General features: G+C 42.4%; 3 protein-coding genes across 4 annotated transcripts in view; 1 reads left to right on the forward strand and 2 right to left on the reverse strand.

The window, feature by feature from the left end:
- Positions 1-27,648, forward strand: part of crabp1a (cellular retinoic acid binding protein 1a) — a gene marked incomplete at its 3' end in the record, with an annotated part of 415,466 nt that overhangs the window by 209,066 nt on the left and 178,752 nt on the right. The gene's annotated exons all lie outside the window — the stretch shown is intronic.
- On the reverse strand, positions 12,014-16,184 carry ppib (peptidylprolyl isomerase B (cyclophilin B)). Its single transcript, XM_083973184.1, has 5 exons — positions 15,968-16,184; positions 14,632-14,745; positions 14,312-14,405; positions 12,927-13,111; positions 12,014-12,442 (listed from the first exon to the last, which is right to left on the reverse strand). Exons 1-5 carry the CDS (start codon positions 16,100-16,102, stop codon positions 12,320-12,322), a joined length of 651 nt encoding a protein of 216 aa, XP_083829310.1. The 5' UTR covers positions 16,103-16,184; the 3' UTR covers positions 12,014-12,319.
- On the reverse strand, positions 17,331-26,069 carry adpgk (ADP-dependent glucokinase). Of its 2 annotated transcripts, none has more exons than XM_083973009.1 (8): positions 25,835-26,069; positions 24,521-24,767; positions 21,787-22,012; positions 21,610-21,672; positions 21,234-21,354; positions 20,959-21,155; positions 19,521-19,619; positions 17,331-19,379 (listed from the first exon to the last, which is right to left on the reverse strand). In XM_083973009.1, the coding sequence occupies exons 2-8, from the start codon at positions 24,748-24,750 to the stop codon at positions 18,792-18,794; spliced, it is 1,524 nt and encodes a 507-aa protein (XP_083829135.1). In that variant the 5' UTR covers positions 24,751-24,767; positions 25,835-26,069; the 3' UTR covers positions 17,331-18,791. The 2 variants fall into 2 exon arrangements, with proteins under 2 accessions (XP_083829135.1, XP_083829134.1); XM_083973008.1 differs by having other exon boundaries at positions 17,331-19,382.

Raw genomic sequence — 27,648 nt, forward strand, 5'->3', positions numbered from 1 at the left:
GTGTTACTATGAGGTGACGAGAAAAGACAGTAGGACATGACATGAACATGATCTGAGGCTGGACTGTCTGACCATCAAACATGATATCTAAGGTCACCTCTGAGACAAAAAAAAGAAGAAAAAATCTCTCAAACTTCTCTGGTCCAAAACAATTAAATTATCATTATCATTTAAAGCAACAAGAACAGTAGTTTAAAACCCACAGGGAGACACACATACTGTGTACTGGTGACATAGTGAGTAATCTTATAACACAGGGTTGAACATAGAGAGGCCTAATGTAAGAGCTACATTAAAGGTCCAGTGTGTAAAATGGAGGGAAAACCATGATATCCAGCATCCAGAATGTAGTTTGCAGTGCTCACTGGCTTGCTGGTACACACCCCTCCCGTCAGCAAAGTGACGGTGGCCTCCGAGGTCAAAAAACTGGTTTACCACAATTGGGACGACTTTGAGTATTTCAGGAGCATGGAGCGATGAGGTGAAGATCTAAACCATTTGACGACATGTCTGCTGTTTCCTCCTCCTTCTTTTCTTCTCCTTTGTTGGTTTATTCATGAATGTGAAACTCTTGAAACGTGCTCTCTCGCTTTTTAAAAAAAAAAATATTTATTTGAATGGGACAATACACATTAATGAACATCAGTATGTAAATGTAAATGTGTCGGCGTTAGCAAGCCTGCTAATTTACATCTGCAGTCCCTTGGCAGGTAATAGACAAACAGACAGAGGAATAAGAGGTAAAGTTAAAAAGAAAAAAAATACATAAAGAGTTAAACAGTAATTCACATCAAATACACATTCATACGTAGACATAAAGTGCAATAATGTCAGCGTGAATTCTATAAAGTGCCGGGTATAAAGTTCCAGTTTTTTAAAGTGCAAGTGCAAGTTTAAATAGATAAAGTGCATGTATACATACGTATATGTAGGCCAGCACTGCACAATAGCAACAACAATGACAGCCAAAAGTGCAAAGCATGGCATGTCACAGAGCATGGTACGTATATGTACTGTATCATGCTCTGCGAGAGGCCCGCCTAGCCATGATTACAGTGTCGGTTTGTTTTGAGCCAGTTTTTCAGGTGGGCCTTAAAGGTGCTGTATGTAGGGCATTCCTTTATTGTACATGGAGTGTTATTCCAGATGTAACTGCCCGTAACCAACAGAACAGATTGCGTCTGCAAGGTACCTCGCAGTCTCCTCTGGCAGTGGTCTGGTGGTTCTGCCACTGGTAACTTTACATTTAATATATTCAAAACTCAAGAGGTTGTATTGAGGATATGGCAGTGGTGATGAGAGATTGGTTTTCTGTCTGTTTTAATGCAGCGATGGCCTGATCTGTTTGAAGTTAAGTAGATTGAATTTGATTGTTTTTGAGATCTTATTAACATGATTTTTAAAAGTGAGAGAAAGAACGCCAAGGTACTTCTTACCAACTCAAGTTTCTCCCCTCTCAGGAATACATTTGATTGTGTGACCTTTACTGGTTGTTTGGAGAACATCATACATTTTTTATATGTTGAATTAATAATTATAAGACCAAACTAATTTTATTTTATAGCAAATATATTCATGGGTAATATAGTCAGATTTGGCCAAAAAACCTTGCCAATCATTACACACTGGACCTTTAAGGGTGTGATCTTTGAAATCTTTTGAACCAGACATATTGTTGCATTATTATCGACCTGATGTAATGCCGTACTAACAGCGGATGGTGGGTGAAAATCTAACAATCGTAACTTTATAATATTCTAGAGAAATATCAGGGGCGGAGGTCACTGGTATAAAACTGGTATAGGGCTGGGCATGTGTACTCAGGAAACAAGATCAAGCAGGAAACAATGAAATCAGAGGGTGGAGGGCCACGGGGCAACGTAAACCTCCAACCAGTCTGGGTAGCCCATGGTTTTCTCCAACCAGTAGAATAGAGTCTGGGAGCAGCAGCAGCAGCAGCAGCAGCATCAGTGGTGGTAGGACTGACTGCAGGAGTGTGGTCATCAACAGTCTGCAGAATCTGTGTAAGTGGGTAATCTCTCCAGTGCCGGCAGAGCTACTCTTTCTAAAAGAAGCCCATGTTGCCCCTCAGCTCTGTGCTTTATTATGTAAGACCTGCTGTCCCATTTCTAACCACCACCATCCGCTGTGTGCACTGATTTTCTCTTTAAACATCGAGTGTCATGATTCCTTCTCTATGTGGGCTTATAAATATCACATGAAGAATACAGACTCACGTTACTTCTCATTCTCTGCTGTGCACAGAAGCATATAGAAATAACTCAAAAACTCTGGCGCTGGGTCCATCGCTGGGGGAACAATGGATAAATATTTCATACTCTTACACAACACTGTGCGTTAGCGAGTCAGCACACCACAGTGGAACTGCTATTATCCAAGTACATGAGAGGAGCAGGGATGCAGCAGCACTATTATTGACCCTCTCAGAGCACTTAGTGATCACATACCACAGTGGTAGCGTTTCATCGTGTCCTCAGAAATATGCAGCCAGGTAGGGAGGAAGTGGTTTTAATTAGCTGCACTGAGCTAACAGAGCTCCGAGGACACCTGGTCTGCACACAACCAAGTAGAGAACTATTATACCCCTGTGACTTTACTTATTAACTACTCTTTCATTTTACATCCTGAGGCAGAGGGATAGATGAAGGTGAGAAGATGAGGTAAAGATAGCTTTTGAAGCCTCAAGGCAATTTGATGAAAACATGAAGGGAAATGCAGAGTGATTAAAGTTTGATTCAACGGCGTAATACATGCTGTCCTGTAGATTAAACACATAAGAATAAGAATAAGAATTACATTAACCCCCAAGTGGAAATGCATTTACATTCAGTACATAGAGGTCTCAGCTCAGTGAGGCTGCAGATGCTAACATAAGGATGCTAACATGTTGGGATCATCACTATATTCCCCAGGTCCTATGTTCCCCGCTGTGTATGTGACCGGGGAACCCTTTTTTTTTTTCTTTTTTTTTTTAGAAAAAGGGCGTTCCCTGCTTTTTCCCAAAAGGACCCAGGGAACATTTTTGGTCCCATACCTGCAGTGGAGTTGTGATTTTGCAGATTTCTGCCTTTTTTTGAGTGAGAAGTTGAGTTGTGACTTTGAGTGAGAAGTGTAATTGTCCCATTGGTTGGGTTTAGGCAATGAAGAAAGGAGTTGGTTAAACACCATGAGGCTATAGACAGGCCAGGTAGATAGAGAGTCCAGATAGCCTAAGTAGAGAAAGTCCATCGACCAGCAACAGCAGTATGTATTGCGACCGGGGAACATAGGACCCTTTTGGGGAAAAACAGGGAACATAGGAACCTTTTTGGGAAAAACAGGGAACATAGGACCCGAGGAACATACTGTAGGTACACTCCCCATGCATGTAATGTCAAAGTAAACACGGTGATGATTTAATCTTTACCATGTCCACCACCTGTGTGTCTGCATTTTTTTTTAATTGGCACTAAACACTAAGTACAGTTAAGACTGATTCAGATGCTTGAAGAAAAGTGGAACATCAAAGTTACAGTTCATCCTGAGGGAGACACCACTGTACAAACTGAAAATGTCAACGTGCTGCTGGCTCTGGAGGAAAAGTCAGAGGAAGACTGAAGACAGTAGGTCTCATCCTCTGGACTCACAGATCAGTGTTCCCCACCCAGACCAGCCACGGTGCAAGCAAAGGTTAAAGACCAAAATAAATGTAGTTTAAGCTATTTTTTAACTTGATTATCTTTTTCATCATTTGCTGGCATCTCAGATTTATCAGGCGACCTCCTGAGATCCTCTGTCTTATGGGATAAATTCAAGAGGAAAGACTGTGCTGCTCTCTGACCTCTGACCCTGATCTAACCATCTTCAGATATTTCCTGTCTCTCCATTTGTGTCTCACATGTACACACACGTCAGATTTACTGGTGATGAGCTTCAGAGAAGAGACAGGCACTTTCACGTAAATCCCATTTAGGACAATGGACACCCAGCGGAGCCTGGCCTAAATTAGCACGCACTCTCCGTGGCCCTGTTGTACCGTCTTCCTGTCCAGAGCAGTGAGCAAGCAGTAACTCTGGAGGAAGGGCAGGAGATCGTGGGAACCGGCGGCATGTCACTGTGGCCGCGGCCACGTCCTGAAGAAAGCTCCTTCCAGAGAACAACATGGTTAAACTGTGCACGCTGCAAGCGGAGGGGAAAAGAAACCAGAGAGGAAACTGGAGAACAATGAAGAAACGGCTGTGACACTGCTGTTTGGCTATAGGTCTGGGTGGGAACGCAACAGTCTCTTGTGCTGGAGTCAGTGCCTGGCTTACGAAAACTCATTGACAAAAAACAAGGCCCAGTTCCCACGGCGACCTTTCCCACGCTGCCGCTGCTCATATTGTATATTTATACTTCGCTTGTCGAACTGTTTCCTCCCTGACTTGTACACTGCATGTTTGTGTTTCCTTATCTTTGTGGACGTGCCTTTTCTGTTGTTATTTTGGACTTGCTCTCTGCAGTTTTCAGGCCTTTTTTTCTTAATCAAATCTGATTAAAATACGGAAACTGCTGGTGAACCGATCCAAGTGTAGCTCAACTTTTTCCTCTGTGCTGTTGACCCTCATTTGTATCAAAACTTCATCGGAGACACACGACTGAACTGAGAGACATGCTCCTACACCACTATGACCATGTCTCCACAGTTTATTTTGGCTCAGTCCCACCGACACTGCCTGGCTTTTTATCTGCTATTGCTACATAGCCAATGTTAGCGTTAACAGCTGTTTGCTCACCAGTCTAGTGGGAATGTCTGGACATAATCATCAGATCTCATTGTCTCTATCACGTCTTTTCTTCCACTGAAGCTAACATGCTAATCAGCTATCCCCAGCCGGAGTGTCTACGATCCCCGGGTCCTATGTTCCCCGTTTTTCCCAAAAAGGGTCGCTGTTGTCGGTTGATGGACAGTTATCTGGACTCTCTCTATCTATCTGGCCTGTCCAGCCTCTACCTGGTCTTTTTTTTTTTTTACCAAATCCTTTCTTCACTGCCTAAACCCAATCAATGGGACAATTCCACTTTGCAGAAATCTGCAAAGTCACAACTCCACTTCCAGATATGGGACCAAAAATTGCATGTTTCCCGGGTCCTTTTGGGGTAAAGTGGGGAACATACAAAGCGGGGAACATAGGACCTGAGGAACATAGGGATGACCCCGCCCCATTCATGTCTTCACCGGCGTCAGATACTCTGACTAGGACTCATTGCAGCCTCCAACCTGTCCTGAGGACACGGTGCTTCAGAGGACAAATTATCACCTCTTGTCTTGTAAACACAACAATCACCACCATCTGTTTGTGTCAAGAAACCACATTCAGAAGCAGAGAAAACATACTTTAACTTTAACGTTACATAAGTAACAGCAAGTACAGTATGTACTGTCAACAAAACGCAGTTCAAGTGTTAAACAAGTTAAAAAAAAAACTCCAAAACCACTGGCTCGATTTCAACCAAACTTCTGCGTTGGACTCCCCTCGCCCCATATGACATATTCGAATTTGGAGAAATTTGGAGACCAGTAAAATTATAACATGATAACCAATAAATAACGAGGACTCTTTCCATTTGTTTTAGTGTCAAGAAGTACAAGTAAGATGTTAAAAAGTTAATGAACTATCCTATTACAAAACATTATGATGTTTGGTTTTGATTTGGTTAAAGTTTGGGGTTGTGGTCTGGTTTAAACACATAAACATATTATTGAAAATGTAACCAGGACCAAATACTTTCCTATAACTTTAACCTTGTGTTACCTGTAAATCGATGCTGGCAAACACCTGTCCTACATCTGCCACATTCAGGCTTTGGAGGTAACGAAACAAACATGCTCCACTAGAGCCTGAACGCAGCGCAGGATGTGGACGTTTGGTCCTCCAGTGTGGCAGAAAACCTCCGCGCTTCATGTTGTGATTCTCCCCAGTGTTCTTTTAATCTCGTTGACAAAGCCTCTTGCAGGAAGCTATGCCAGATATGTCCGGCCCGTCACGGCTTTTCCAGCAAAGCCAGTAAGTGAAGAATAACACTGTTTCACAGGACAATCCCCAATCGCCACAAACAAGGCCAAACCCAACAACAGAGGGTTTAACCAAGACCACAGTTGTGCCAACTCCAGGGAATTCTTTCCATATTTTCCTCCTGGTGAGTCACTTGATGCCTGAGTGAATCTGGGCAAAACAAGGATCGCAGAGCATAGACCTGCTTTCTGGGCCTCATCAGCATGGCTTTTCTTAGCTGCCCAGTTGTTTTGCCCGTAATAGTTCCTACAAAGCGTTTATGCGGAAAACATATTTTTCATCTAATGATATTGAGGAATGTAAAGTCGTAACGATCTCCTCAGGCACAACATCCACTTTAACAGCTGCAAATTACTGACAAACTTTAAACACAGCTCACTGAAGCGAACACAGATGGTTTAATTCATGATATAGTGAGATGATCTCTCTAAATGATACTCCAATCATCCACACTCCTCTGTAATTATACAAATTCATGCTAAACCACATCTGAAAATAGATGATGGACTTTCCCAGTAAGAAGTTCTCTTGGTCAGGGTGTGTGCCTTTAAGCTTACATGGAAACAGTAAACAGCCTGTGTAGGTCTGTGTACATCTATACAAGTTGTTATTTAGTTTTTGAAGGATGAGGCTGATCTAAAGGTGATGTTTTTTTCCTACAAATTTTGTCTGAAGCATTACGACTCGGAGGTGGTTATTCTTCTTCCAGATCTTTAAGAGTTGTCTTTTACAGGAGTAGTTTGATCAGAGAATAGATCCGGTAACACTTTACAATAAGGGTCCCTTAATTAACGTTAGTTAGTACATTATTAAGCATGAATTAATATATTAACAATCATTATTATGTATTACTTAGGATTAGAAAACACATTCATTAATGTAGCCTATTAGTAAGCAGTTAATTAATGTTTACTACTCAAAGTTAGTTAATACATTTAAAAGTTGAATAATGTAATTTGTTATCATTAATGCATTACTCAGCATTAATTAACACATTAGTTTATATATTAATGCTTAATAATGTACTCGCTAACGTTGATTAAGGGACCCTTATTGTAATGTGTTACCCTTGTACCCTCATGTCTCTACAGTAAAGCTGAGAAGTGTGGTGGCCCTGAGAGATCAACACACTGCAGCCTCACACATTCTGCTGTTATCAGAATCAGCATCTTCAGTGATGAACTTGCTGGGATGCACTTGTTGTTCAATGCTTTTAACTTCAAAGACTCAGTGAGACTCAGTGTTAAAGAACAAGTCCCAGCCCAGGTGTCACTTCTTGTCTCCTTTTTCCTGAAAATGTAAATGTTGTCAAATTTGCTTTTGCTGTGTGTTTGTGTAGTCATAGTACATTGAGCTTCAGGGTAGAACTTTTTGAGGAGGGATTGTTTTCTTGTTTATCTTGTTAAACTCATAATGCATTGTGCACGAACAAATACAGTTTGTTCTGTTTCACTGTTACATTGTATGTTGGAGGATCAGTGCAAAATTTAGCCAGAACTCAAATCTTGTCAAAGCCTTGAGCCTAACAGAACGAGTCCAAAAAATGATTTGAGCACTGCAGCATCTGTCTCAGCGACTCTCAGATTTGGTAAATTAATTTGATTCTTATGGGTCAAAGGTCAAGGTCACAACGAGGGGAAAACACAAAAGTGTTTTGGCTGAAGCATTACAACTGAAAGTGGTAATTCTAGTTTTTCATCATTGCTGCATTCTTCAACAACTCCTTCAAATCAAGTCCTTCCAGTGGAGGCCCCCTCGTTGTTAAAAAAATGTGTGCTAAATTGTCCTCTTAGGAGCCAGCCAAAACGCGCACTAAAGTGCCCTCTTCAGTGGCGAGGATGCGCTGTATCCCTTTTTTTTCCTTTTCGCCCCTGCCCTTAAAAAAGTCTGTGCACGCCACTGAGTCCTTCAACAGTCAAGTCTCAGTAATGACAACAGACAGACTTAAATCTGACTTGAGCTTGACTCAGAAAACAAAGTCCCAAGTCTACAGCTCAGCTGACAAGAAGACATTATCACAACAACAGCAGCTTGAATGAATTGGAAGGAGTGGGAAGAAGCCCAGGCCCTTTGTTAATTCCAATATAAGTTATAACATAGTAACAATACGAGTATGATATATATATATGTACAGACACATACATGAATAGCTACACATATACACACATTTAGTTACAATATGACATAAAAGAACAAAAAATGATAAGCCATAATAGATTAAGATATCAATAACATTAGTAGGACCCTGTAGCATGTTCCACAAAGCAGGTTTTGAACACAGTTATTGGTTCAACTCAATAATCTTGCAGTTTTGTTCTAAACTCCAATGTGAATTAACCTTCTGTCTGCAGATGAGTTGACAAAGGCAGATGAGGTCAGCTGTGTTTAGGAATACCATTCCCTCATCTAGAGCTGTTCCCATGGCCTCTGTGGTTCCGCCGCTTCCAAAAATGGCTGCATGGGAATAAATTACATTATATTAAACTCATATCAGGAGCCGCTGTTTGGTGGGAGAATTCTTAACGTTCTGCATGACTCAAAGCAGCTGTAAATACCACAGTTGTTCTTATTAAGCAGCAAATACTTGCTTATGTCCCAGATTATTCTACAGAAACAGATTCTCACCTGGCAGCAGCCAAAATACATTGTATTCATTGCTCATGCTCAGTAATGAACTCATTGTATTCTACAACAAAAACAGACCATAGCATTCTGTTGCACAAATTATATTTGCTCTTCTTTGGCAGTGTGATTCAAGAGTCACTGACATCCAACTGCCAATTATGAGTCAGACAGCACATCTGTCAAGACCTGGATACGTCTCAGAGTGTTGGTCTGAACACGCCTGGGGTTCCAGACGGGAGTGTTCGTGCCACAGGAGTATCAGGAAGATCAGATAAGGTGCAGCTATGATGTCCATTTTCTTTTCTGTGACTGACAACATGAACTTTGCTGTGAAATCTCCCCACTGAGCAGAGGCATGAGATTCAAACAAACCATCTCTATAGTGTTAAAACGAACCGCTTTCTTCCCCAGAGATAGTGTGTGATAAAAAAAAAAGTGATTGAAAAAGCAATCATGAATAGACAGAGAATCACAGAGACGCACAATTCCTCATTTTGTTGCACTAAAATCACATGTGAAACCACAAGCATGGACTTCCTCTAATGTGCTGCAGAGCTGACGTCTGTGGTGTTAGGGCGCCCCCTGCAGGTCTTACTGTGAACAGGTCGAAATAAAAGCCTCTACTTTTTTTTTTTTTTTTTTTTTCAGATGTGACACTGGGTGTTGATGAAGAGTCCTTTGCAAAAATAATACACTTTGTTCAAGGTTTACAAGGTGATTGTTGTGGATATCAGCATTTGTAATTCCCATAGACTAGAGTACATGTGCGCTTGGGCAATCCTGGGTGCATTTCCAGATGTTTAAAAAAAAAATCAATAACATCTAATTGGAGACTAATCTAAATTGTCAATAAATCACAAATCACATTGGTGAAATAAAAATACGGAGTGACGTTTAAGGAGAATGAAGGACATGGTTCAGTATCACATCCCTCTTCCTCTCCTCTCTCTGTCCTCTCCAGAAGGACTTCATTGTTTCTACCAACTTTGAAAACGTCATCACAGACTTTGACACCAAGCCACCTACATTAGATAAAGCTCACATGGCCTGTACTTTTCAATACTTAAAGGAGACATATTCTGCTCCTTTCCCACAAATTAAAATAGTTCCCAGGTGTCTTAAAGACATGTCTGTGACATGCTTTGGTCAAAATACCTCAAGGATCAAACATCACAGCTCTTTTCATCCTCTCTAAACAGCCCTGTTCAGGGACAACGGCTGATTTCAGTGCCTGTCCCTTTAACTGCAAATGAACCACTGCTTGCCCCGCCCCACCCCTTCTACTGGTCCCAGGTAGGGGTGGTAAACTGCAAATTCGAAACCTAGTAACATAATTGGAAGACAACCGAGGGAACAGCTCGTAAAACCATGTGCATTTCAACCTAGGGACTCGGGAGCCTGAAAATTACAGTTGTTTTTTTGTCAATTCTCACATTTTGTGGGCCAGAAGGCAAGACAAACACCCAAATATATGTTAAAGAGCCTTCAAAACGTGATATTTTCATAATATGTCCCCTTAAATGGCCATTTGTACCTCATACAACTCCACTTCAAAAAAAGCTGAAATATGCCTTTAAGGACAGACTATTCCAGTGTCTGAGCAAATATCTAATCTGATCTGAAATGACACTGACTTTTGGTACCAGATTTAATAAAAACTAAAAGACCCATTTAGCCTAGTGTGGATATAAATGTAATAGGAGAACGCTTCACAAGCAGCAACAGAAAGGACAAATGTGAGACAGAGCCCATGGTTCCTCCCTGTGTCATCTGATCCATTTCTTCAGCAGGTAAGATGAGCAGGAGTTTTCCTCTGTGTCATTTACGGAGTGTTTGTTCTCAAGTGCAGAAGTCCAGAGGTTTTCCAGGGCTCATCTGTTCAGGAGTTCTTCTGTCCCACAGACAGGTTTTTTTTTTGCATCAGGTCAACTCAGGTCAAGTCCAAGTGCAAATGAGAGTGGACAGTCCTGCAGCTCTCTGACAGCCCTCTGCTGCCTTGACATTTACAGACATGTGTGCGAGAGCCAGAGATGACATACAGCTTTTACTGATGAAGGAAAAACTATTCATCAGCTTTAAGGTCAGACCGTGGAAATGACAACTGAAAGGCTGAAAGCTCTCAGCCACGTGTTGTTTCTTCACAATGCATTATTGTTATCTACAACTGTCTTTATTCTGCTTCAGTTTAACTCCCACTAATTAAACAGCTACAGTGTGTCAATATACTGATTATACTGGTTTGACTTTACTCTTATTTCTTGGCAACTGATTCACATCACTGCATACTCTATTCATAATCAACTTTTTTGTATAGGAATAGGTCAAAATGCTCTCTACTGGATTGCTGATACTGAGCCACCACACTGTGCCTTCGTCTGCAGATGGAACCAGTTAAGGTGTCCACACGATAATTGGTTGCACAGATGTGACGAAGCCACAGTATGTTGAGGCTATAGTCCTCACTGCAGGCGGCCCCGGTTCAAATCCCACATCGAGTGGCCCTATGCTGCATGTCACCCACCTCTCTGCCTCCCATTTCCCGTCTCTCTCTCGACTCTCCTATCCATTACAAGGCAAAAAAAGCCCCAAAAAATATACTTAAAAAAAAGAGACTTGTACATCTATTATTATATTGTATCATCTCATTTTATAGCTATAATAATGTGGAAATAAAAGTTTCCCTGTATCAGATTACACATCAGTTACTGTTGGCAGGATGCTGTGTGTTGTAACAGCTGTTTTACTTTCACAATCACTCTTGAGTGTATTTCTTTTTGTAGAAGAATGTTGTGGAAGAGAGAGCATAGACCGATCTTTTCACTTCACACACTCTGTCTCACACACACACACAGAAACCATCAGAAAGGTTAAAGGGATAGTTCTTTTTTTTTTTTTAAGGGAGGGGGTGTATGCAATACAAATGGCCATAAAGTAGATGCACCAGGGTTGGGGTGGTTTTATGCAAATTAAAAAACTAGTCACTGTTGGACAATTGAGGGAACAACTTGTAAAACCACATGGATTTTAAACTATAGGGAGCCCGAAAATTACAGATTTTTTCCTCACATTTTGGGGTCCGGAAGGCAAAACAAACACCAGACAGATATATGTTAAAGAGCCTTCAAAAAGTGATATTTCCATAATATGTCCCCTTAAATGGCCATTTGTACCTCATACAACTCCACTTCAAAAAAAGCTGAACTATGCCTTTAAGGACAGACTATTCCAGTGTCCGAGCAAATATCTCCCACTAGTGGTCACAAGAGGAACTAATCTGAAATGACACTGACTTTTGGTACCAGATATAACAAAAACTAAAAAGACCCAAAAACTTAACAAAAATTGAAACCTTTATTTCAGATCTCATTTTTTACAAAAAAACAACGAACAGTTAAGTGCACCTTGGAATGCTCGTTGGTAGATGGACCCAGTGTCGTCATGATTGCTTGATGTTGATGCTCTTCTGGTGCGTTAAGACGGCAGCCACTGACACACAATGACCCAGTGGCCCACTCTGCAGGACCACAGGGCTGTAAGAGATAAAACAAGGTGGCCTGCACGATTTCCCCCCCTAACAACCCCTCCCCCCTCCCGACCCAACCAGTCTTGTTCTCCCTGATGTGCTCCAGCAGGGCTCTTTACTCCTTGGCCACAGCGAATGGCTTCTCTACTTCGATTTTGCCACAGTCGTGGATGCTGACGTCTTTAAGAGGCTTGTCGCGCCCATCTGTCTTTGTGCCCTCGATCTTCTTCACCACATCCTGGAGGAGAAAAAAAAAGTTGAAGTTGTCAATGTTTGTGATAAAATGCAGTTTCTTCTAGGCTGCTAGCTGTTGACGCTAATGTCATCTACATACGTAAAAGTAGCAACATAACCCAAAAACTTAACATTAAAAGAAAAAGGTCAGTGTGATATTGTACTGTACATTACAATACTATACGTAATGTAAAAGCATCACTTTATTGGTGTTGCAGGTCAAAGTGGAGCCAGATTTAACTACTCTACATGTTGCTGGGTAGTTTAATCTGAAACACCACTCTGCACAGTATTCAAATGTGACCATATCCATGATACAATGCTGAGACATTCTGTTGTCGTCAGGTTGTCATTATATGCAGAGGAATTCACCGAGGCAGCCAAGCGACAGGATGAAAATTAATGACTCTTCAGTTAAAAGGCTTTTGTAAAAAGAATAATAAAAAAAAAAAACGTAGTCAATCCTGAACAACGGGCCTGAGACTCACCATTCCCTCCAGAATTTTTCCAAACACGACGTGCTTGCCGTCCAGCCAGGGAGTCTGAACTGTGGTGATGAAGAACTGGGAGCCGTTGGTGTCCTTGCCGGCGTTGGCCATGCTGAGCCAGCCGGCGCCGTAGTGCTTCAGCTTGAAGTTCTCGTCGGGGAAACGGTCTCCATAGATGCTCTTACCTTTAAGAAGAAATAAACATTTGCACCATTTAAAGCAGTTACAAGACTGTTTGTTGTGTCGTTCCCTCTCTGTTTTTTTTCTTGATAATTTTTCCTCAGTGGATGTGAGAGTCTTTGGGTAGAGGATGTTGACATGATGCTATGTAAAGCCCTTTGAGACAAACTGTTTGTGAAAACGGGCTATACAGATAAACTTGCCTTGCTTGGTGACCATTACACCTCACTTTGGGATGGCTGGCAAATGATTTATCATATGACATTTTCACTTTTTATCAACAGTGTCACGCTGGATAAAAGCATTTGCCAAACGTACTTAAAGCAAATCATTACAACATAACAGTGACTCTTGTGAAACAGCTCAAAAATCCAAAACAATTCTCTGTTCATTAAAGGGATAGGTCAACATTTTGACAAACTCATGCATTGCCATAATCCCTGTAGTCTTAGGAGTAGGTTTGTTACCTGTCGGTGTCGGTGCAAGCTGTTTTTAGATCAGCGGGACAGAGATATGAGCTCTGCACGGCGCGGTATTTCCACCTTTCCCTCATCAAACTCATCAAGTACACAATCCAACAACTCCAAAACGCTCTGGTGGACAAGTTGTGACCTGCACATTCACCACGCTATGAGATAATAACAGAACGTTACGAGACAAAGTTGCTTGAAGTAAATTCATGCAAAATCGCTGATGCGCATTCCCATTGGGGGCAGTTTTTCAGCAAGCAGTCTCTGCATTTACCTCGAAAACAACTCTGTCTGGTAACGATCTGTTATTACCTCATAGCGTGGTGAATGTGCAGGTCACAACTTGTCTACGAGAGCGTTTTGGAGCTGTTGGGTTGTGTATGTGATGAGTTTTATGAGGGAAACCCAAGAAATTCCATGAGCCTCTGTAGCTCTAAGCAGCTCTAAGCAGCTTGCGGCTCTGCTCCGCCGTTCTAAAAACAGCTTGCACCGACAATTAAAGGTAACGAACCTACACCTAAAATTATAGGGATTATGCCAATGGGCCAACTGCTCTGTAGAAGGCAGCAGATTGTCTGTGTGAATGGAAATACAACAGATTGCCTCCAACAGATTGGGACTGAGACATTTTCCTGTCAGATTTGAGAGATGAGATGCACTGCTTTCAGTAAAACAAGTTCATTCTTGCAGAAGGGAGGGGGGTCATGATATCAGTGTGAGTTTGTGGCGTCCTACCTCCAGTGCCGTCTCCTCTGGTGAAGTCTCCACCCTGGATCATGAACTCCTTGATGACTCTGTGGAATTTGCTGCCCTTGTAACCAAATCCTTTCTGTTTAATTGGAGCAAAAACATATAAACATACATAAATAAACTACTTGAATGTGAGTCAAGAAGCAGCTCCAGAACATGCAGTGTGTGGTTTTGCAAAAATCTATTCTTGTGCATGACGGTGAATTCACTATCAGTGGTGAATCAAACCCACAGCACTGTGGGCGCCCTGTCATACCCAAACTGTATGAAACGGCTCATACAAAAAGGGCAAATGAATTTCTCACCTCTCCTGTTGCCAGGGCGACAAAGTTGTCAACGGTTTTTGGAACAGTTTTCCCGAAGACGCCGATGACAATTCTTCCCACGTCTTCATCTCCGATTCTCATGTCGAAGAACACCTACAAAATATATTCAGTTATTTTAGACTCCAAGATCTCCAATGCTGAGGCCAGAATGACTTTCTCTGCCTTTATTCTTACTGGTACTTTATGTGACTGTGGGCTGGTGTAAATATACAGTCACTATATCTTCTTCTTTTTTTTTTATACATTTCTTATTTATTGTTGAGTTCATACTGGTACAGTGAGTCATGTGCTTGGTTTTTGCATTCCACTGCACTGTTTTTAACCATGAATGTGACAAATAAAAATAACTGATCTAATCTAACAGGTTCAGTTACACACACTGCCAAATCATAGTCTCACTGAAATGCAACCACTCTGAAAAACTAAAGGTGATTTTTCATTACCAATCAGTCTGACAGTTATTTATATTCTTCATTTATCATTTCTGAAGAGGCCAGAATGGTGTGGAAATCGACCACTAGTCTTTCTTACAGCCCAGTATGATAGTGTTTTATGATGTGTTCAAAAAACCAAACAATTCAACACTCAGTCATATTGATACACCATCGTGTCTGCCAGAGAAAAGATGTAAATCCCTACAGCAGTGTGGCCTGGAGGAGGACCGGGACCTCAGTGTTTGATTATAGAGACAGCAGCAGCTCTAATCCTCTGAAAGTTCCTGCACGATTTAAACGTCTCGTGTAACTGGGGCATCACAAAGTAACTGTACCGCTGATGGTTTTCAGCGCTGTTTAGGCCACAGAGAAGTTGTGCGGGGTCACTGCGCCTCTGTAGCTGTAGACGTGGACAGAGCTGCAGCAGCCAGACATAACATCTGCTGGGCCTGACCGGGCTGCTGCCCGCAGCCTTGTATAAACCAAGGCTTTAGTTTATAGACGAAGCCTTCTGCTCTGGTTAAAGCTTAATGCGACGTGCATCAGTGAATGCGTTTGGACATACCGGCAGTGGTCAGGCCGGAGTGCTGGACACTAACAGCAACTCCATTCAGCCCATACAAGCCGGTTTAAGTCAGTTACTGTCGCTTTGATCTCGCCGCAGTTGCATGCAAAAATTAATACGATTGTAAACGGCTTAACGTTAGCAGCCACGGCTAGCTTAGCAGCAGAGTGGCTTTTTAGCCGAGGATGGACAGCTACAGGCTAACGTAGCTAGCTGACGTGGCTCTACAAGCCGTTAGCCGTTATCGGTTAGCAATGAGGAAGAGCCGTGATTCGCCTGCACACAGCGACCAGCCTCTCCGCCAGCGGCCGCCTACCTTCGCAGTCACTTTGGGGCCTTTCTTCTTCTCGTCGGCGGATGAGCCATTTGGGAAGGCGAGGAAAATCAGCGAGCCCACAATGACCGTGACGGCGACCAGGAATTTCATCCTTCTCTCGCAGAGTCTGACCATCAACAAGAAGAAAAAGAGCAGCCCGGGAGGACGGCCTGGAAGTCGTGTTAGCTTTATAGGAGCCGGGAGGAGGGTGGGTGGGGTTGGTGGAGGGAGAGCGGTGTCCGGGGTGGAGACTGCAGCGGCGGCCCGCTCCAAGCTCCGGGATGCGTCGGCTCTTCGCAGCGTAGCGGCCGTACGTCAGCACGGCGGGGGGAGACGCACGGAGCTCCGATTGGCGCACGTTGCCGGAGCGTTTCAGCCAATCAGGAGCAGACGCGTGAACAGCGCGATCCAGACAGAGCTGTGTAATAAAAGGATGAAGCAAAACAGTGTACTTTTTACAGTCCATGGCGTGTACCTAATTTTCATCATGTACAAGGTCTCAGTCTAAACTTAAGACAAATTTCTCTGTATGTAATAATAAATACATTGACCTTGCACAATTTAATAATCTGTCATAGGAAAAGTTTTTGCTGCAGGAATGTATTTTTGTTCATCCTGACTTAAGGCTGTGAAGCTACCTCTCAAAGCAAAGCAGGACAAGGTTTAAGATTTTTTACTGTTTTGTTTGGGGTACCTGGTTTGAGTGAGTGTCTGATAACAGGATGATGATTGATTGTTCAGTGATTTCCCTCAACAGCAAATGTTTCACTCCTTAACCAGTTTGATTGTTAACCTTAAAAAAAAACTCAGTGACATCCTTTTGATTCCTGTTTTCTGATATGATTGATAAACAATCCAGTCACAATATGAATGCTAAAGAGACTCAAAATGCCCAGAAGAGTTTTGACACTTTTTTTGTTTTACAAAAATCTATGTTAATGGCCTTTGTAAAACATTGAAGCTGGGTGCTTTAGGCTGTGGGGGATCTTAACTGGGTATGAACAGAGACAGTGTACAGAGTATCACTGCTTGTTTGAAATCATATTCAACCCACAAAGAGCTAATAAAAAAAATGTTGTGTGTTGTTTGCACATTACGACATAAGTAAATACACTTACAAAGGTATTATTAGTAATTACTCCATATATTCATATCCATATATAAGCCATAAACTGTCAAAAGGACACTCAGACCACAGATAACTCGACACTGTTTCCTGGCAAATGATTTAAATGACTCACTGATTTCAGCATTAAGACAACAGCACCACAGACACTACTGTCCATACACATTTTAATGACAAAACACATAAATGAAACATGTTGACAGATGTTAAAACATGAGACAGACTATGAAAGGAGTAAAGTTGAATAGATTGTACTTGCTAATAATAAAGGGGGAGTGGAGTTAAGGTTACATTCACCTTTGCAGGCACACCTGCCACTTCCTACTAGTGCAAAGAATTTATTCTGCTAAATACCATACATCATCTTTTTGTTGCATGTTTGCATTAAGACTCCATTGTTATTGCATGCCTTCAGTGGCTATTTGAGGTATACAAACACATTGTTCTGATATTACACACTTTACATCTAACATGATGCAGGTGATTTGAAATACGTTCACAAAGAAAACAACAAACAACCCATGAAAAAAAAGCATAATTTACTTATATGCTAGAATTTGAATCAAGGAGCTTTTTCTTGCAGTTTGTTACACTGGAAGCTTTTAAGGATTCTCAGCCAATCATGTTGCACGATCACATTTTAGAACTGGAGGAAAACAGCACCTGAACATTTCAACACAACAGGAAGCAAACGATACAGTAACCCTGATAACAATCAACCTACAAAATAAAATGAAATCTTATTTCACCTTGAACTTAATCTATTGCCAGCTGACTCTTCGTTAGCTGGCATCTGGCAAATTTACTGCATAATGAAGGATCCCCTTCAAAACCATAATTAAAGTTGGTGTTTCAACACACAACATTTTATCATCTGATTTATTATCCAAATATCAATACGTTCTCTGTAGCAGGAATTTATACCACAGAGGAACAGAGATCAAAAGAACTGTTGTCCACCAGAACGCTCCAGTAGTTTCACCCTCTCTGTACCAAAAATGTCAAGTATATCTAGGTAAGTCAGACAGCCATGGGAGAATGAACGTTCAAGTGTTCTAGTGACTATTTGACGTGACTGTACAGAAGAAACAAAGAACATCAAGAATACCACTTAGGTTCTACCATAGAGTAAGACGCTCAACAGTCTCCAATCATACATAGTTATGTGTGTGTGTATGTGTTTATATCTCAGAGGGATGACTGACGTGAAGCTTCGTTCTAAGTTTGTTTGGCTCTGACATAAAAATAAAATATTTAAGAATTATATTTAAATTCATTTTTTTCAAGGCACAGCATACTGAAGATATGCAGGTCAAAGTAAATGAAGCGAGCCAACAAAACTCTTTGAGGTCTGTGAAGATGGCTTTGATCTGTGCACGGTGCATAGAGTCAGGCCGCCCTCACAGCCCGGTCAGATCCAGTTCTGTACAGTTCTGCCTCAGTTTCTGCGTCCGCCGTAAGGGGGGTTAAGGAGGGAGGACACGGGAGACGAGGCAGGCTGGAGGAGTCATCAGGCAGGATTTAAAACTGTCGCCGACCGATCACGTTCTCAAACTCTGGGAGTGTTAAGGAAGAAGATGCAGAGCCTGGTTCAGGACGCAGAGGTGTGAACTGGCTCAGATGTACGGCCCCGACCCAACGACCACCGCCGCAAGTCCAACGTCGCCAGCTCTTCTCAGCACGTCAGCGTTTTTCCAGTCAAAGAGAGTCAGAGTGAGGGGACTCTCCAAAGGGCTGCTGGGTCTGCAATTCTGAGTAAACCAGCCCCTCTGCTGAGATGGCGTCCCCGAGCCCGACTGTCCGAAGCGGCTGTTTGCAGACCAGCACCGGCGTGAGGTGGAAGGTGACGTTCCCGCGGCGCCACATGGTCACGGGTTCGGCCGGATTCAGGGACAGCTTTTCTCGCGGCTCAAAGTAAGAGCTGTCGAACTCCACCGGGGCTTTGAGCTCCACTTTGCTGACGTCCACAGACTGGAGGCCGCAGGCTTGACTGCTGGCCACTCGGGCCCCCGCCATCACCGCTGCCTTCTGGTTCCCCCAGTAACCGTCCACCGTGGCCAGGATGTGATAGGCCAGTGTGTGGAAGTGGATGCGAGTGAGGTCGGCCTCCGACGACGGGTCGCTGCGTCCGTGCTGCTCCAGGATCCAGTGGAGGATGTCGCTGACGCGGCCCACGTCCGGGATGCCTTTCCAGGTGGCCAGGTCGGCGTGAGGCCCCTCGCTCGCCTGAGAGAGGAAGAGCAGCTCCTGCTCGTTCAGGCCGATGGAGCTGACGATGGGCATAACCTGCTAACAGGAAAGAGAGGGAAAACCGTTAATTAAATACACAGAACTCTTTAGGGATTGGTGAAATTTGAGCACACTCATCTTTTCTGTGCGAGAGGCTTCGTAACAGACTCCCTCAGAAAACTGGTTTTCCACATGTACCTCCTGCATGATGCTGTTCATGTAGTCTTTGTCAGTCATGCTGGCCAGCTCCAGGTGGATGGGGATATCTTTACGAATGTCAGATATGGCTGCCACAGCCTGTCAAGAGGAAGCAAGAACCCCAACACTGAGATAATACAGCATATGATCAAACAATGACTAATTAAGCTAGTTAACAATGTTAAAGGGATAGTTCAACATGTGGCAAATTTGCCTATTGCCATAATCTCTATAGTAATAGGAGTAGGTTTATTACCTTTAATTGTTGGTGCAAGCTGTTTTTAGATCGGCGGGACAGAGATGTGAGCTGCTCAGCTAACGTTACGGAAGTGAATGGTACTTTTGCATTTCCCTCATCAAACTAAATACACAATCCAACAACTCCAAAACACTCTTGTGGACAAGTTGTGACCTGCACATTCACCACACTAGCCACTAGCCAGCAGCCATATCTGGAATGTAGTTCGGGCTACAAATTTGCCTCTAAAACAAACAACTTGTCCACGAGAGTGTTTTGGAGTTGTTGGATTGTGTATTTGATGAGTTTGATGAGGGAAAGACAAAATACTACACACCATGCAGAGCTCACGTCTCTGCCCCGCCAATCTAAAAATAGCTTGCACCGACAATTAAAGGTAATGAACCTACTCCTATGGCTACAGGGATTATGGCAATGGGCAAATTTGCCAAAATGTTGAACTATCCCTATGCTGCGATCACATGGAATCCGGCAGATTGCAGACGGCACACAGGTTGTCATTTTAGTGGATGAGAGAATAACAGTAAAACTTGGGGTAGACTGGCACAGAATACTGTTGACGGCAATGGTTAAAGGCAATGCCGTCCTAAATTAAAACATTTTGACTATCCACTGCCACGGAAAGTTTTAGAAGAAACGTAAGTTTCAGTTTGTAATGCAATATCAAGAGGAATCTGAATTTTATAGCCATGTATGTATAGCTATGATAATAACATTAAATAATACACAATAATTTGTTGTAAACAATACACCATCGCCATAGCAACATATTGTCACGTGTATCGTTTTGCCGTTGTGCCATTCTGTTGGACCGCTTGTTTTTCGGGCCCTATCCCGTGCCTGCCATCACCCGTCAGCTGGATTCCATGTGAACGCAGCATTAGCCTACACTTTTTAAAAATAAATGTCAGTAGAGTTGTTGCATTATCCCCACTTTCCAAAGAAAACTATAGTTTCAATTTATGGATGAAATAATTTTTTATATTTACTCCCACAAACCAGCAGAAAAGTTGAGTAACCCTCCTCCTTTACTTCTCACGGGACTATCAAATTAGTAGACAATAAAGCACCCACCTGTGAGCTCTGCAGTAGGGGACAGAATGTGCAGAGACAGCAGCTTTGCTAAATAAAACATTAGGTGGAGACACTGCAGAGCTTTCACAGGCTTAGTCCACTGACCTCTTTGAGCCGGTCCTCCCACACCACCCTGCCCTGACCCTCCATCATGTGCAACCCAGACAGGACCACCAGGTCAGGCTCGAACTCCTCCAGACTCGCCACGAACGTCTCCAGTGAGCTCATCTCCCCGTTGGACATGTCATGGGAGAAGATGAAGCGGTTGGCCTGAGGTGCCTGAGTTGCGCCCCACTGTTCACCTGGAGACAGAGAAGACGTCTCAGCAGGCTGAGGTGCAACAGCCCCCGGGACCGCTGCAGCCTCCTCCCTCTCCTTACCTGCTTTATATTCCAGGATGAGGTGAAATTCATCCGTCTCCTGGAGAGAATCTGGAGGAACGACAATCTGCTCATCCAGCATCTCGTGAAGTTTCGGACCAACTGGACCACATAATAAAACCTGTGGTATGAATACAAACACATCAACACACAGCCTTTGTCACTTTATTTAACCGACCATAGCAGTCAAATATTTGATAGTTCAAGTGTAGAGCAAGAGTTATATTAGGCAATCTGATGTAAGCGTTTTTTTGTTCTAAGAAAGGAGCAAGTATTATAAACTCTCATCTTCCTGCTCCTTTCCAGTCCCAGGATTTGAATCAACAAATAAAATGAATTAAAAATGAAACACAGAACTGGAGAAATGCTACTGTACCATCAGATCAGGGTAGGTAGCCAGCTTCTGACCAATGAGGGCAGCGTTCCCTCCCACATACAGCTGCATGACAAGACAAAAGTTAAGTTTATCAAAAGGAACATTATTAAAAAAAAAAAAAAAAATTGTAAAAGATTATTATAAATTCATTCTCTTAGAAAGTTGAGGTAGCCTTGCCTTTGCACCGGGGTATTCTGCTGCAGCACGTGCGATCCTCTGAAAGACCTCTTTGTTGCTGAAGAAGCGCTCGGCAGCCGCTCCCCGCCCCATGTAATGGATGAAGGCTTCCCTCAAGTCCTCTTTGGAGTGCAACACTTCGTGATCCAGGCCGGTGCCGGGGTCCACAGCCAGGGCCTGCAGCAGCCCCACTCCAGAGACCACCACATCCACACAGGCGTTCACACTGTGAGGAAATCATGACAGATTAGAAGAAATACTGAATACGGATCATCTGAGAGTTAATAACATTTATTTTCATTGAAATCTGGCTTGAATTAGAAACAATCCCTAACACTTAAGAGTTCAATTTCTTTCTGGATCAATTCAAAATGTCTGCTTTATTTAAAGACAGTTGATGAATAGGTGAAAACAACCCTTTACTTTTAAGGAGGAACTATACCAGTCCTGTCTCTTCTCCTTCATGTGCATCTCTTTTCAAAAAAGCTATCCATGGAGAAATCAATCCATGGAGCGATGGATAATGTTATCTATCATATACGATGTTACCATGTGTATATTTGTGTAGTCTTATCTGTCATAAACAAGAGATTACAGGTTATGGGGCGCGTTTGTGGCGTGGTGCCACAGAGACGAGAGCTGGGACACCGGGAGGGAGACTCTGATCTGAAGTTACAAGTCATTGATTTAACCAGCACTAGTACTCCAAAGTAAAAATGAAGCAGAGTTAAGGTGAAAAACCTGCATAGTTCCTCTTTAAAACCATTGTGATATCAAATAAAATAGCCTATAATCGTTTACCAAGTGCATGAATATATTGACAGTAAAATACATTTATATGACATCCTTCAACATTATGGTCCACTTCCTTATTGCAATAAATCCTAACAATGCATTGAACAGAATCCATGGCCTGGATAAACAGCAGATGATATAAACAGTAAAAGAATTACTTATTTACAGGGCCCATCCATCTATTGTCTATGTTGCCGTAGGGTTATGGCCATGCAGACACAATGAGAACATGCAAACTCCTCTGAGAAAGGCCCTAGCCCTGGGAATCGAATCCAGATCCTTCTTGCACAGTGCCACCATGCCGACCCCCACTGCACCAGAAGACTGGAACAATGGGCTCTATGCACAGCTCCACTACTTCCTGAACTTAATGCTGCTCCTTTAATTCCTATCTTACATTATTGGACAAACTGATAAATCCAGGTGTGTCTGAGTAGTCACAATGGCCAGACACACCTGGATTAATCAGTTGGTCCAATGATGTAAAACAGGAAATAAAGGAGCTGCCTTAAATTCAGGAAGTAGTGGAGCTGTGCATAAAGCCCATTGGTGTCAGAGCTTTTCCAGCCAGTAATAGTCCTCTACACCTGTGTATCACTGCACTGACAAAGCCACATTAAGGCACTACAGGCCTTGATGCCCAGTTCTGATTTGTTGCCTATATCTGATTTACATGTGCTATCAGAAGTGACCCATATCTGATATCTGCATTTACACTTGCTTTGCATGCGTGAAGGAAATAAGCTAGTGAACTTTTTTTAAAGACGGGAGATTGTCACGTTATAATTCCATAATAATTATAAACAAAGGTGAGTCTGGTGCTTAGAGTTCATATCCAACACGTCACTGTTTACAAAGTAAATGTCTGTCCTTACAATATAAAGTTTAAGTGCGCGCGTGGAGCCGAGCTGCTGTGAGATGAGCAGCTGACAGTGACGGTGACAGCTGTGCCACCGTCCGATCCTCTGTTGCTCAGTGAGGACGGGACAAAGCCTCTTGGACACAGTTTGTCTCTCTCCTCTCTTGATTTCTAACTGGCTCGTTTCAGTTTTTGCCGGTAGTCAAATGTGAAATCTGGTGTTTCTCTCCCGCGCTCTCTCTTTCACACTCCCTCGTTTGCCCTCGGTCTGCACAGAAATGAATGTTATATGAAAACAAAAAACTAGTGAGGAAAAAAAAAACATAAGTGCAAACACAGCTGTGACCACAGCTGGCCATGGTAGTCCAGGTCAATCCCACTTGTCAATCACGGGCTACAGAGGTTCTGGGAAACGTGTGGGAACTATTATTATTATTGATGACGTACGACTGGCATTGCCAGTAAAGATCTGATCTGTCTGTTTAGACTGCAGACACAGATATCCCATTTGTATCAGATTAATTACCACATAACGGGGCCTGAATCGGATCTGACAATATCTGATATCATATCATGTAAAAACAGCCTTAGATGGATCTCACCTGAAGGATCTGGTCCAACATGGACCTGTAAGTGTAGCACTGATTATAAATAAACCATTCCAAAACAACTCACAAGTCTTCTCTTCCTTCTCTGCTCTCCTTGGTAGAAACACTCTGTCCATCCCTCTGGTGGGCAGTCCTTCATCTGCAGCCAATCAACACCTACCACCTTTTTAAAACACTGACGTGTGTTGGCTGCTCTACAGCAGCCTCAGGGCTATAGGCTAGGTATAGGCAGAGTGATATAATTCACTGGGGCACTGCTGTCTTGGACCAGGCCATCTGAGCTGGGACTGACTCATGATCACACATTCCTTCTCACTAGCAGTGCTGAACGCAGCCTCTCAATATGCCACAGTTTACAAGCACAGATGCAGGTTTGAATAGTAACCACGGTCAGGTGAGAGTTTGCTTTTCCTTTACTAAAAAACGACCCCTACTGCAGTAACATGTACAAGAGTGTCACTCTGTAACTCACCCTACGGCCACTTTGCTCCACTGCCGGGTCGGTAAAGTGATCAGAGTCTCCCAGGCAGTAGAGATCACCTGCTCCAGGTTGCTCTGGGTGTTCACACTGTGAGATGATGATGACTCAAAGATAGGCAGGTTGATGTACTGTAGAATCTGCTCCTGCAGGTCCGGGCCGCCATGGTAGAAATAGCCAACAGCCAATGCCAGCAGGGCTGCTGCTGAAGCCTTCCTCCACATGATGCTCCCACACGCTCCTGCAACGGAGGAAATCTCTCATTTGTCTCACGTCAACCATTTCAATTAAAGACTGATGGGCTCAGTTATTGTGGACATGAGTAATGACATTAAGGGGCAGCATACAGGTAAGCTGGTATCTAAAAATACACCTCATTTAAAGACACTACTGCTGGGTTGAGCTTGGGTCTGTGCAGTGAGTAAACCATTAAACACAAGAACATTTCTGTTCTGCTCAAGGTTTTTGAATAAGAAACTAATAAATCAAGATCCATTGTAAACTGTAAACTCACATAACAGTTCATTGCAACACTAACTGTATAACACAAACATTTTGATACATTCATCACAATCATTTAGAACTGGCAAAGTGAAGATGTGCAAATAACTGGCAAAGAAAGATCAACACAGGCATAAGCAGCAAATATTTGGATTAGTAATTAGTTATTTAATCAACTATAATAATATTTTTTAATTATTTTAATGTTTTAATTTTTTTTTTTTTTAATCTAATACATGCAGATAACTGTACAGTCTGATCATTGGGATATCAGAAACAGCTTCCCTTGTCTTTTACATTGTTGATTAGTGGAACCCTTTTGAAAATGAGATTATACAAGAGGTGAAGGTTTAGTTTTATGTAACACATTTGATACACTCTTCAGATTTACAGCAAACATGAGTGTGTGTATAGCAGCAGCAGCAGCAGCAGCAGCAGCACGCAGCAGTTTCAAACTTGGTGCCCATATAGACCAGGGTGAAGGGTCCACTGAAAACCATCATAAAGCTGCTCTGCCATTGAAGCTTCATACACAGCAGCACACAGGCTTAAGTTACTGCTAACGTGGACACACTCAGTGTGTTAGCTCTCATGCTAACGGCGGCACACAGGGAGTATCTCTCCGGCCACAGCTGACCCGAGCTAACCTGACAGTAGCTTTAGCCCGCTCGGCTCAGAAAGCTCATTTAAACCGTGGCAGGAAAAAAAAACCCACTTTAAGCACGGGACAGTTTACACATCAGCTTCAATTCACAGCGGCTGTTCACAGCCAAGTAGCTTCAGAGTTGGTCGTTAGCGGTACGTTACCGATAAATGTGCAGACTGGAGGTTTGTCCGGGAGGCAGAGCAGGAGGAACAGGTCCGGAGCTGCTCCACGGGCTGGCCGCTCAGTTCTCTGGAAGCCGCCGGTGGACAGGGACAGGGAGGCAGCCGGAGGAGGGAGAGTCGGTGCAAGTCATTGAAGGAGCAGCGACGACCGGGAAAGACAGCACGCACACACACACATACAAACTTACACGCACGCACACATTGATGCACGCTCAGCTCAGAGGCTTCCGTTGGCGCTCTGCGCATGCGCATGAGACCAGCCCAGCGGTGTGTTGTAGCTACATGCACGAGTTTCAGACTGAGATAAACTAAAAATAACAGTATGTGTGGAGGTGGAATGATTTGATCTGCTGCTGTAAATTATATCAATAATGTGAATCATTTTGCACAAATGAGAAATGTCTTTTTGTCGCTTTTATTTGGGATGTGGGGGTAGCTAATGATGGGCTTTGTTCACTGTTCTCTGATGCTTTTAAGGGATTAAACATTTGGTATACATTAGCCTTACTGTACATGTACTCAGTGTACAGCACATGATTCCGGAGTAAAGTAAACAAAAAAGAAGTTCTCATGCAGTTTGAAAGCTAAGACTTTAAATTAACATAAGGAAAAACAAATTTAATCAAATTAACAAAAAGAAATAGGGATAGAAATAGAAAGAGTTTTTTTTAATAGAGTTTAAAAAAAAAAATACTGAGGACATGCTATCTTACACTCAACAATTTAAAGTGAGAGAACACCAGAGAGTGGAAGATAAAGAAGTAGAAGATAAAAAAAAGTAAAAAAAAATAAAAAATAAAAAACACAAAGAGAAATAAAAAGTAGAAAGAAATTAGTAAATAACTGTTCACAAAAGAATAGAAAAATAGCATACAGTTGATAAATAAAAACAGGATGAAACTGTCATATTTATTAATTATAATATTATCAATGAAAGGGAATTCAAAGCAAGAAGTGGCAATTAAAAAACAATCAATATTAATAATAATCTACAAATAAATAAAATTTAGTTAAATGTCAGACTGAAAAGATAGATCTTGAGTTTGCCTTTAAAAATGTCCACATACCTATACCACATACACAAAGTGTCATTGTTGTATTTCAGGTGAAAGTTAATTAAACATGAACTGGTTTGGCTAACTATTTAAGCTAAGGTAAACATCATCTGGGTGTGGCCCAATGTTTACAGTACAGAACTGAGAAAGATCTGCCTTAATGGCGTAATGCCAAAATAAAGAACTGTTCTCTCCATTAGCAATGCATGGGAATAACCATTAACTTGAATTGATTTTGACTCCTTAAAGCTGGATTTAGATTTTACTTGAAAACAGGAGCTGACACATAGTTTGAACAGTGCGTTAAACTTTATGACCTATTTGCAGAAATGTTGAGTGTCATGTAACGTATGCAAAGATCACTTTTCTTTGTTTAAGAGGGTTTTCAGGTAAAGCAGGAAATGTAACAGTAAACATTACAACATATTAGAATCTGAATATTTCTCTTTCTCCCTTCTACACATAACACCCAGAAAATCTACCTTCATTTTGTTCATTTTATTTACTATGTGAAAAGCTTCAAAGACTTGACCCACATAGAAGGCCAATTCAACACCAAGACACCGTAACTAAATGACATAATTAAAGACCCAGACTCTGTCTTCCTGCCCTTTATGTCCTTGAGGGAGATAAGCCTGCGTGTTCTACCTGAACTGCTTGTTGCTGCATGTAGACTATTTTGCTTGAGGCAGGCTTTTAGGGTGAGGCACCTGTGGAGAAAACCGACACCCTTTGCCT

This window comes from Trachurus trachurus (assembly GCF_905171665.1).
Source record: "Trachurus trachurus genome assembly, chromosome: 6".
Classification (NCBI taxonomy): domain Eukaryota; kingdom Metazoa; phylum Chordata; class Actinopteri; order Carangiformes; family Carangidae; genus Trachurus; species Trachurus trachurus.